Source organism: Elephas maximus, chromosome 7 (genome assembly GCF_024166365.1).
Source record: "Elephas maximus indicus isolate mEleMax1 chromosome 7, mEleMax1 primary haplotype, whole genome shotgun sequence".
In the NCBI taxonomy this organism is placed as follows: domain Eukaryota; kingdom Metazoa; phylum Chordata; class Mammalia; order Proboscidea; family Elephantidae; genus Elephas; species Elephas maximus.
In genome coordinates, this window is record NC_064825.1 from 110,618,843 (window position 1) to 110,630,659 (window position 11,817).

An 11,817-nucleotide genomic window follows, 5' to 3' on the forward strand; every position below is an offset into this window, starting at 1 on the left:
CCATCACTAAGCCTTTGGCAAGTTGTAATTTTTTTATGGGTGGAGGGTCTTGCCTCAGTGTTGATGGCTGCTGACTGATCAGGGTGGTGGTTGCTGAAGGTTGAGGTGACTGTGGCAACTTCTTAAAATAAGACAACAGTGAAGCTTGCCACGTCAACTGACTCTTCCTTTCACAAAAGATTTTTTCTGTAGCCTGCAATGCTGTTTGATAACCTTTTACCCACAGTAGAAATTATTTCAAAATTGGAGTCAATCCTCTCAAATCCTGGTGCTGCTTTATCACCTAAGTTTATGTAATATTCTAAATCTCTTGTGGCCGTTTTAACAACGTTCACAGCATCTTCACCAAGAGTAGATTCCATCTCAAGAAACCACATTCTTAATTCACCCCTAAGAAGTGACTCCTCATCCATTAAAGTTTTATCATGAGATTGCAGCAATACAGCCACATCTTCAAGGTCCACTTCTAATTCTAGTTCTATTGCTATTTCCACCACATCTGCAGTTACTTGCTCCACTGAAGTCTTGAAACACTCAAAGCCATCCATGAGGGTTGGAATTGACTTCTTCCAAATGTTGATATTTTGACCTCCTCCCATGAATCACCAATGTTGCTAACAGCTTCTAGAATGGTGAATCCTTTCTGGAAGATTTTCAATTTACTTTGCCTAGATTCATCAGAGGAATCACTGTCTATGACAGCTTTAGCCTTACAAAATCTGTTTCTTAAATACTAAGACTTTAAAGTTGAAATTACTCCTTGATCCATGGGCTGCAGAATGGATGTTGTGCTAGCTAGCACAAAAACATTAATCCCCTTGTACATCTCCATTAGAGCTCTTGGGTGGCCAGATGCCTTGTCAAAGAGCAGTACAATTTTTTTTTTTTTTTTAGATAACTTTTATTAAGCTTCAAGTGAACGTTTACAAATCCAATCAGTCTGTCACATATAAGTTTACATACATCTCACTCCCTACTCCCACTTGCTCTCCCCCTCTTGAGTCAGTCCTTTCAGTCTCTCCTTTCTTGACAATTTTGCCGGCTTCCCTCTCTCTCTAACCTCCCATCGTCCCTCCAGACAAGAGTTGCCAACACAATCTCAAGTGTCCACCTGATATAATTAGCTCACTCTTCATCAGCGTCTCTCTCCCACCCGCTGACCAGTCCCTTTCATTTCTGATGAGTTGTCTTCGGGGATGGTTCCTGTCCTGTGTCAACTGAAGGTCTGGGGAGCATGGCCACTGGGATTCCTCCAGTCTCAGTCAGACCATTAAGTTTGGTCTTTTTATGAGAATTTGGGGTCTGTATCCCACTGATCTCCTGCTCCCTCAGGGGTCCTCTGCTGTGCTCCCTGTCAGGGCAGTCATCGATTGTGGCCGGGCACCAACTAGTTCTTCTGGTCTCAGGATGATGTAGGTCTCTGGTTCGTGTGGCCCTTTCTGTCTCTTGAGCTCTTAGTTGTCGTGTGGCCTTGGTGTTCTTCATTTTCCTTTGCTCCAGGTGGGTTGAGACCAATTGATGCATCTTAGATGGCCGCTTGTTAGCATTTAAGACCCCAGACGCCACATTTCAAAGTGGGATGCAGAATAATTTCATAATAGAATTGTTTTGCCAATTGACTTAGAAGTCCCCGCAAACCATGTTCCCCAGACCCCCGCACTTGCTCCGCTGACCTTTGAAGCATTCATTTTATCCCAGAAACTTCTTTGCTTTTGGTCCAGTCCAATTGAGCTGACCTTCCGTGTATTGAGTGTTGTCTTTCCCTTCACCTAAAGCAGTTCTTATCTACTGATTAATCAATAAAAAACCCTCTCCCACCCTCCCTCCCTCCCCACCTCGTAACCACAAAAGTATGTGTTCTTCTCAGGTTTACTATTTCTCAAGATCTTCTAATAGTGGTCTTATACAATATTTGTCCTTTTGCCTCTGACTCATTTCGCTCAGCATAATGCCTTCCAGGTTCCTCCATGTTATGAAATGTTTCAGAGATTCGTCACTGTTCTTTATCGATGAGTAGTATTCCATTGTGTGAATATACCACAATTTATTACCCATTCATCCGTTGATGGACACCTTGGTTGCTTCCAACTTTTTGCTATTGTAAACGGAGCTGCAATAAACATGGGTGTGCATATATCTGTTTGTATGAAGGCTCTTGTATCTCTAGGGTATATTCCTAGGAGTGGGATTTCTGGGTTGTATGGTAGTTCTATTTCTAACTGTTTAAGATAACGCCAGATGGATTTCCAAAGTGGTTGTACCATTTTACATTCCCACCAGCAGTGTATGAGAGTTCCAATCTCTCCGCAGCCTCTCCAACATTTATTATTTTGTGTTTTTTGGATTAATGCCAGCCTTGCTGGTGTGAGATGGAATCTCATCGTAGTTTTAATTTGCATTTCTCTAGTGGCTAATGATCGAGAGCATTTTCTCATGTATCTGTTGGCTGCCTGAATATCTTCTTTAGTGAAATGTGTGTTCATATCCTTTGCCCACTTCTTGATTGGGTTGTTTGTCTTTTTGTGGTTGAGTTTTGACAGAATCATGTAGATTTTAGAGATCAGGCTCTGGTCGGAGATGTCATAGCTGAAAATTCTTTCCCAGTCTGTAGGTGGTCTTTTTACTCTTTTGGAGAAGTCTTTAGATGAGCATTGGTGTTTGATTTTTAGGAGCTCCCAGTTATCGTGTTTCTCTTCATCATTTTTGGTAATGTTTTGTATTCTGTTTATGCCTTGTATTAGGGCTCTTAGGGTTGTCCCAATTTTTTCTTCCATGATGTTTATCGTTTTAGTCTTTATGTTTATGTCTTTGATCCACTTGGAGTTAGTTTTTGTGCATGGTGTGAGGTATGGGTCCTGTTTCATTTTTTTGCAAATGGATATCCAGTTATGCCAGCACCATTTGTTAAAAAGGCTATCTTTTCCCCAGTTAATTGACACTGGTCCTTTGTCAAATATCAGCTGCTCATACGTGGATGGATCTATGTCTGGGTTCTCAATTCTGTTCCATTGGTCTATGTGTCTGTTGTTGTACCAATACCAGGCTGTTTTGACTACTGTGTCTGTATAACAGGTTCTGAAGTCAGGTAAGGTGAGGCCTCCCACTTTCTTCTTCTTTTTCAGTAGTGCTTTGCTTATCCGGGGCTTCTTTCCCTTCCATATGAAATTGGTGATTTGTTTCTCTATCCCCTTAAAATATGACATTGGAATTTGGATCGGAAGTGCGTTAAATGTATAGATGGCTTTTGGTAGAATAGACATTTTTACTATGTTAAGTCTTCCTATCCATGAGCAGGGTATGTTTTTCCACTTAAGTATGTCCTTTTGAATTTCTTGTAGTAGAGCTTTGTAGTTTTCTTTGTATAGGTCTTTTACATCCTTGGTAAGATTTATTCCTAAGTATCTTATCTTCTTGGGGGCTACTGTGAATGGTATTGATTTGGTTATTTCCTCTTCGGTGTTCTTTTTGTTGATGTAGAGGAATCCAAGTGATTTTTGTATGTTTATTTTATAACCTGAGACTCTGCCAAACTCTTCTATTAGTTTCAGTAGTTTTCTGGAGGATTCCTTAGGGTTTCTGTGTATATAATCATGTCATCTGCAAGTAGTGATAACTTTACTTCTTCCTTGCCAATCCGGATACCTTTTATTTCTTTGTCTAGCCTAATTGCCCTGGCTAAGACTTCCAACACGATGTTGAATAAGAGCGGTGATGAAGGGCATCCTTGTCTGGTTCCCGTTCTCAAGGGAAATGCTTTCAGGTTCTCTCCATTTAGAGTGACATTGGCTGTTGGCTTTGCATAGATGCCCTTTATTAGGTTGAGGAATTTTCCTTCAATTCCTATTTTGGTAAAAGTTTTTATCATGAATGGGTGTTGGACTTTGTCAAATGCCTTTTCTGCATCAATTGATAAGATCATGTGGTTTTTGTCTTTTGTTTTATTTATGTGATGGATTACATTAATGTTTTTTCTGATATTAAACCAGCCTTGCATACCTGGTATAAATCCCACTTGATCATGGTGAATTATTTTTTTGATATGTTGTTGGATTCTATTGGCTAGAATTTTGTTGAGGATTTTTGCATCAATGTTCATGAGGGATATAGGTCTATAATTTTCTTTTTTTGTAATGTCTTTACCTGGTTTTGGTATCAGGGAGATGGTGGCTTCATAGAATGAGTTGGGTAGTATTCCGTCATTTTCTATGCTTTGGAATACCTTTAGTAGTAGTGGTGTTAACTCTTCTCTGAAAGTTTGGTAGAACTCTGCAGTGAAGCCGTCCGGGCCAGGGCTTTTTTTTGTTGGGAGTTTTTTGATTACCGTTTCAATCACTTTTTTTGTTATGGGTCTATTTAGTTGTTCTACTTCTGAATGTGTTAGTTTAGGTAGGTAGTGTTTTTCCAGGAATTCATCCATTTCTTCTAGGTTTTCAAATTTGTTAGAGTACAATTTTTCATAATAATCTGAAATGATTCTTTTAATTTCATTTGGTTCTGTTGCGATGTGGTCCTTCTCATTTCTTATTCGGGTTATTTGTATCCTCTCCTGTATTTCTTTAGTCAGTCTAGCCAATGGTTTATCAATTTTGTTAATTTTTTCAAAGAACCAGCTTTTGGCTTTGTTAATTCTTTCAATTGTGTTTCTGTTCTCTAATTCATTTAGTTCAGCTCTAATTTTTATTATTTGTTTTCTTCTGGTGCCTGATGGATTCTTTTGTTGCTCAGTTTCTATTTGTTCAAGTTGTAGGGACAGTTCTCTGCTTTTGGCTCTTTCTTCTTTTTGTATGTGTGCATTTATTGATATAAATTGGCCTCTGAGCACTGCTTTTGCTGTGTCCCAGAGGTTTTGATAGGAAGTATTTTCATTCTCGTTGCTTTCTATGAATTTCCTTATTCCCTCCTTGATGTCTTCTATAACCCAGTCTTTTTTCAGGATGGTATTGTTCATTTTCCAAGTATTTGATTTCTTTTCCCTAGTTTTTCTGTTATTGATCTCTAGTTTTATTGCCTTGTGGTCTGAGAAGATGCTTTGTAATATTTCGATGTTTTGGACTCTGCAAAGGTTTGTTTTATGACCTAATATGTGGTCTATTCTAGAGAATGTTCCATGTGCGCTAGAAAAAAAAGTATATTTTGTAGCACTTGGGTGGAGAGTTCTGTATAAGTCAGTGAGGTCAAGTTGGTTGATTGTTGTAATTAGATCTTCCGTGTCTCTGTTGAGCTTCTTACTGGATGTCCTGTCCTTCTCTGAAAGTGGTGTGTTGAAGTATCCTACTATAATTGTGGAGGTATCTATCTCGCTTTTCAATTCTGTTAAAATTTGATTTATGTATCTTGCAGCCCTGTCATTGGGTGCATAAATATTTAATACGGTTATGTCTTCCTAATCAATTGTCCCTTTTATCATTATATAGTGTCCTTCTTTATCCTTTGTGGTGGATTTAAGTCTAAAGTCTATTTTGTCAGAAATTAATATTGCTACTCCTCTTCTTTTTTGCTTATTGTTTCCTTGATATACTTTTTTCCATCCTTTGAGTTTTAGTTTGTTTGTGTCTCTAAGTCTAAGGTGTGTCTCTTGTAGGCAGCATATAGATGGATCGTGTTTCTTTATCCAGTCTGTGACTCTCTGTCTCTTTATTGGTGCATTTAGTCCATTTACATTCAGGGTAATTATAGATAAATAAGTTTTTAGTGCTGTCATTTTGATGCCTTTTTATGTGTGTTGTTGACAATTTCATTTTTCCACATACTTTTTTGTGCTGAGGCGTTTTTCTTAGTAAATTGTGAGATCCTCATTTTCATAGTGCTTGACTTTATGTTAGTTGAGTCGTTACGTTTTTCTTGGTTTTTATCTTGAGTTATAGAGTTGTTATACCTTTTTGTGGTTATTATTTACCCCTATTTTTCTAAGTAAAAACCTAACTTGTATTGTTCTATATCGCCTTGTATCACTCTCCATATAGCAGTTCAATGCCTCCTGTATTTAGTCCCTCTTTTGGATTATTGTGATCTTTTACCTATTGACTTCCATGATTCCCTGTTATGTGTATTTTTTTTTTTTTAATTAATCTTAATTTGTTTGTTTTTGTGCTTTCCCTATTGAGTTGATATCGGGACGTTCTGTTTTGTGACCTTGTGTTGTGCTGATATCTGATATTATTGGTTCTCTGACCAAACAATATCCTTTAGTATTTCTTGTAGCTTTGGTTTGGTTTTTGCAAATTCTCTAAACTTGTGTTTGTCTGTAAATATCTTAATTTCGCCTTCATATTTCAGAGAGAGTTTTGCTGGATATATCATCCTTGGCTGGCAGTTTTTCTCCTTCAGTGTTCTGTATATGTCGTCCCATTCCCTTCTTGCCTGCATGGTTTCTGCTGAGTAGTCAGAACATATTCTTATTGATTCTCCCTTGAAGGAAACCTTTCTTTTCTCCCGGCTGCTTTTAAAATTTTCTGTTTATCTTTGGTTTTGGTGAGTTTGATGATAATATGTCTTGGTGTTTTTCTTTTTGTATCAGTCTTAAATGGGGTTCGATGAGCATCTTGGATAGATATCCTTTCGTCTTTCATGATGTCAGGGAAGTTTTGTGTCAGGAGTTCTTCAACTATTTTCTCTGTGTTTTCTGTCCCCCCTCCCTGTTCTGGGACTCCAATCACCCGCAGGTTATCCTTCTTGATAGAGTCCCACATGATTCTTAGGGTTTCTTCATTTTTTTTTAATTCTTTTATCTGATTTTTTTTCAGCTATGTTGGTGTTGATTCCCTGGTCCTCCAGATGTCCCAGTCTGCATTCTAATTGCTCGAGTCTGCTCCTCTGACTTCCTAGTGCATTGTCTAATTCTGTTATTTTATTGTTAGTCTTTTGGATTTCTACATGTTGTCTCTCTATGGATTCTTGCAACTTATTAATTTTTCCAGTATGTTCTTGAATAATCTTTTTGAGTTCTTCAACAGTTTTATCAGTGTGTTCCTTGGCTTTTTCTGCAGTTATCCTAATTTCATTTGTGATATCATTAAGCATTCTGTAATTAGTTTTTTATATTCTGTATCTGATAATTCCAAGATTGTATGTTCATTTGGGAAAGATTTTGATTCTTTTGTTTGGGGGGGTTGGAGAAGCTGTCATGGTCTGCTTCTTTAAGTGGTTTGATATGGATTGTTGTCTCTGAGCCATCACTGGGAAACTAGTTTTTCCAGAAAATCCGCTAAAAAAAAAATGCAGTCAGGTCCCTATCAGAGTTCTCCCTCTGGCTCAGGCTATTCAGATGTTAATGAAGCCACCTGGAGAGGGTGGGGGAGGGAACAGAGAGATAGGAGAGTAGCACCTCAGAATATAGCCAGAGTTGCTTGTCTTGCTTGGAATGACTATTATATCTGAGATTCCTGCGGGCGCGTCGCCTATGTGTGCTGGCTGTGTGGAGATTGCCGCCGGGGGGTCTGGCCCGCTGGAGTCACGGTCAGATCCTCCGCTTCCAGCCCCACGCCCAGCATCAAGGCTCCCCTACTGGGACGGTGCACTCTCGACTCCAAAATCAGTAGCTGCCTCCTGGGGACTTCTCGTCCCTCCAGCCACGTGGCCGTGCCGCCTCCGCAAACCAGGTGGGCCCCCTCCCGGGGTTAGTTCAGATGGGTGGAGCTGCTCCCCGCACTTGTGCCGTGACCGAGTGTCCCGGCTGGGACGCTGTTCTCCCCGCTCCAATACCAGTCGCTGCCTCCCGGGGACTTCTCCTACCGGCTGCGTCCCACGCCGCCCGCGCGACCCGGCTGGGCCCCTTCCCCGGGTTAGTTCAGGGGGGTGGAGCAACTCTCCGTGTTTATGCCGTACCTGCGTCCAGTCCAAATCCCTGTGGGACGGTTCCCCGGCTCGGACGCTGCTCTTTCTGCTCCAAGACCTGTCACTGCCTCCCGGGGACTTTTCCTACCGGCTGCGTCCCATGCCGCCCGCCCGTGGAACCGGCTAGTCCCCCTCCCGGGGTTAGTTCAGGGGGGTGGAGCAGCTCTCTGTGCTTGTGCCGTACCTGACTGGTACGCTGGCTCCAGGCTCTGGAAACAATCACTGCTTCCCCGTATTAGTTCGTTCTCCGTCTCTAAATCTGTGTTTGTTGTTCAGGGTTCGTAGATTGTTATGTATGTGATCGATTCACTTGTTTTTCCGTGTCTTTGTTGTAAGAGGGATCCGAAGTAGCATCTGCCTAGTCCTCCATCTTGGCTCCACCCCCTCCAGAGCAGTACAATTTTGAAAGGACCCTTTTTTTTTCTGAGCAACAGGTCTATAACAGTAGTCTTAAAATATTCAGTGAGCCATGTTGTAAACAGATGTGCTGTCATCAGGCTTTGTTGTTCCATTTATAGAGCACAGGAAAGTAGATTTAGCATAATTTTAAAGGGCTCTAGGATTTTTGGAATGGCAAATCAACCTAAAGTCAGCAGCTGCGTTATAACCTCCCAAGAGACTTAGTCCATCCTTTGAATCGTCAAAAAAAAAAAAAAAAAAAGCCAGGCATTAATTTCTCTCTAGCTATGAAAGCCTGACTGGCATCATCTTCCAACATAAGGCTGTTTTGTCTCCATGGAAAATCTGTTGTTTAGTGTAGCCGCCTTCATCAGTTATCTTCCGGATAACTTGCTGCAGTTTCTACATCAGCATTTGCTGTTTCATCTTGTATTTTTATGTTACAGAGATGGCTTCTTTCCTTAAACCTCGTTAGCCAACCTTTGCTAGCTTGAAAATTTTCTTCAGCAGCTTTCTCATCACTCTCAGCCTTCACAGAATTTAAAGAATTACGGCCTGTCTCTGGATTAGGCTTTGGCTTAAGGTAATGTTGTGGGTGGTTTGATCTTCTATTCAGGCCACTAAAATATCCTCCTTATCAGCAATATATGCCTATTTCACTTTCTCATTGTTCATGAGTACACTGGAGTAGAAATTTTTAATTTCCTTCTGCAACTTTTCCTTAGCATTCACAACATGGCTAACTGGTGCTAGACGCCTAGCTTTAGTTCTTTCTCAGATTTCAACATACCTTCCTTATTAACTTAATAATTTCTAACTTTTGATTTAAAGTAAGAGACCTGTGAGTCTTCCTTTCACTTGAACACTTAGAGGCCATTGTAACATTATTAATAGGCTTAATTTCAATATTGTCATGTCTCAGGGAATAGGGAGGCCTGAGGAGAGGGAGACAGATGGGAGAATGGAGGGTTGGCGGAACAGTCAGAACACATGATGAAATTCACTGTCTTGTATGGGTGCAGTTTGTTACCCCAAACCTATTACCATAGTAACATCGAAGATCACTGATCACCGTAACAGATCTAAAATCACAAAAAAAAAAATTGAAATAATGCGAGATATACCCAAATATGACACAGAGGCACAAAGAGAGCACATGCTGTTGGAAAAATCGCACAGCTAGTGTTGCTGGATGCAGGGTTGTTACACGCTTTCAGTTTGTAAAAAAAAATGCAGTATCCACAAAGGGTCATAAAGCAAAGTACAATAAAACGAGGTATGCCTGCAAATCATGGAGATAGGAGTCAAACTCAAGTCCATTAAAAAAGGAAAATAGATACTGACTTGCACTCACAAATCCTATGTGCAATTGGTCAAGTTATTCACACTTAATGAGTCTCAATACCCTTATAGCTAAGGAAAAGTGAGTTTAGAAACATTTATCTGAAGTGTTGCTTTTTGAGGAACAACAAAAATAAAGATGGGCATATGCACCCCAGTGAGTGTAACATATCAGCTAATATTTTTCCTTCCTCTGACCCATACACACACACATTGGTAAAAATACCCCCCACACTATCCCAGTTTTTCCAAGATGACTACAATTTATTGTTTGTATATGAATCAATGTACATAGGCCAATTACCCTGAATTAAATCCTCTTATCTTACCCACTTCATATCCTACCAAAAGATATTTGTTTTATTCTTCCATGTAAAATGAGATATTCCTTCAATTTTCTTTCTAAACTACCTACTATGAACAGTGTAATATGAACCTATATGCTTAAAATCATCAAGTGATAGGAGAATAAAGTGTTGGAATAGACAGTTGAAAAAGTATGTCGGAAGACAGTTTATGGTATAGTGTTTGAGAAAACGACTGAAAAAATGCATAGGGAAGTACAATAGGATTGTCAAGATGTGAAATTAATTTAAAGTGGGGCTAGATGTAAAAGCTGAGTTTCAATCTCCACCAGTTCCCAATTGTCCCACTGCCTTTGCTGAGTCAGGTATAGCTTGATCTATCCTGGGCTGTGCTCTGAAAGTGGAGTGAAATGATCTTAAAATAAATGTGAAGGGACTATTTACTCTGATTTAACAGGAAGATGTGGGACATAAATAAATAGTATCATTCTTAAAGTGCAAACAATTGTAGTAGTCATAAAATCCAACCCGGAGGACACCTCAATACAATTAACAGAAGAGACAAAGAGATATAAGAAGGTAAAGAAAAATGCACATGTAAATTTCCCTTTTCCACAGATGAGTCATCAAGAAAAACCACCAGGAGAAAATCTAACTGAATTGATTGAATTTGTTCTCTTGGGCTTTGCTGACATGCCCCATCTCCAGTGGTTTCTTTTTGGATTGTTTTTAATCATCTATATCATTATCCTGATGAGCAATGGCACCATATTTCTGATAACAAAAATGGATCCTGCTCTCCAGAGCCCTATGTATTTTTTCCTGGCAAATTTTTCCTTCTTGGAAATCTGCTATGTATCAACTACTCTCCCCAGATTGCTGATGAATCTTGGGACCCAGAGAAGAAGAATTTCCTTGGTTGCCTGTGCTACACAGATGTGCTTTGTCTTTGTGTTTGCAGTCACAGAGTGTTTGCTCCTGGCAGTGATGGCCTATGACTGCTATGTAGCCCTTTGCAACCCTCTTCAGTATCCTGTAGCCATGAACCACAGGGTCTGTATCCAGTTGGTGACTTGCGCCTGGACCATTGGAATCCCAGTTCAGATAGGGCAGACATGTCAGATTTTCTCTCTGCCTTTTTGTGGATCTAACCTAATCAACCATTTCTTCTGTGATATTTTCCCAATGCTCAAGCTAGCTTGTGGGGACATATTTGTAAATGAGATGTTGGTCTACACAGTTGCTGTGTTATTTGGCATGGTTCCATTCCTGCTCGTACTTGGCTCCTACAGTAAAATCATCTCCATCATCCTGAAGTTGCCATCAGCCTCAAGTCGAGCCAAAGCCTTCTCTACCTGCTTTTCTCATCTTATGGTTGTGGCATTATTCTTTGGATCAGCCATTATTACATACTTAAGACCCAATACCAGACATTCAGAGGGAACTGACAAAGTGCTTTCTCTTTTCTACACTATCCTAACTCCTATGTTTAATCCCATAATATATAGTCTAAGGAACAAAGATGTCATAATGGCACTAAGAAAATTGCTATGTAAATAATTCACTTCGTTAAAGAAACAGTTAAATGTATAAGAATTGCTTTCTTACATATTTTTAATTCAATTTCAATAGATGTATAATTTTAACTATTCCTTGTGATATAGATTGGATTGTTTCCCCAAACATGTGAGCCAACTTGGCTAGGCCATGATTCCCAGTGTTGTGTGATTGTTCATTCAATCTCTTTTGAAATAAAAGAGACAAGTGAGCAGAGAGACTGGGGGAACTCCTATCACCAAGAATGAAGAATCAGGAGGGGAGTGCTACCTTTGGACCTGGGTCTCTGCACGGAGAAACAATTAGACCAGGGGAAGATTGTTGACAAGGACTTTCTCCAGAGACAATAGAAAGAGAAAGCTTTCTTGAGCTGTCACCCTGA

The 11,817-nt window shown here is 39.9% G+C and overlaps 1 protein-coding gene across 1 annotated transcript in view; it reads left to right on the forward strand.

Annotated features, from left to right (window-relative positions):
- LOC126080342 (olfactory receptor 10AG1-like) overlaps window positions 1-11,438 on the forward strand; it is a 38,951-nt gene extending 27,513 nt beyond the window's left edge. Inside the window, exon 2 of the mRNA XM_049891592.1 lies at window positions 10,375-11,438. Within this exon, the coding sequence (XP_049747549.1) occupies window positions 10,375-11,438 (1,064 nt within the window). The remainder of the gene's footprint in view (window positions 1-10,374) is intronic.
- Window positions 11,439-11,817: the final 379 nt, after the last annotated feature.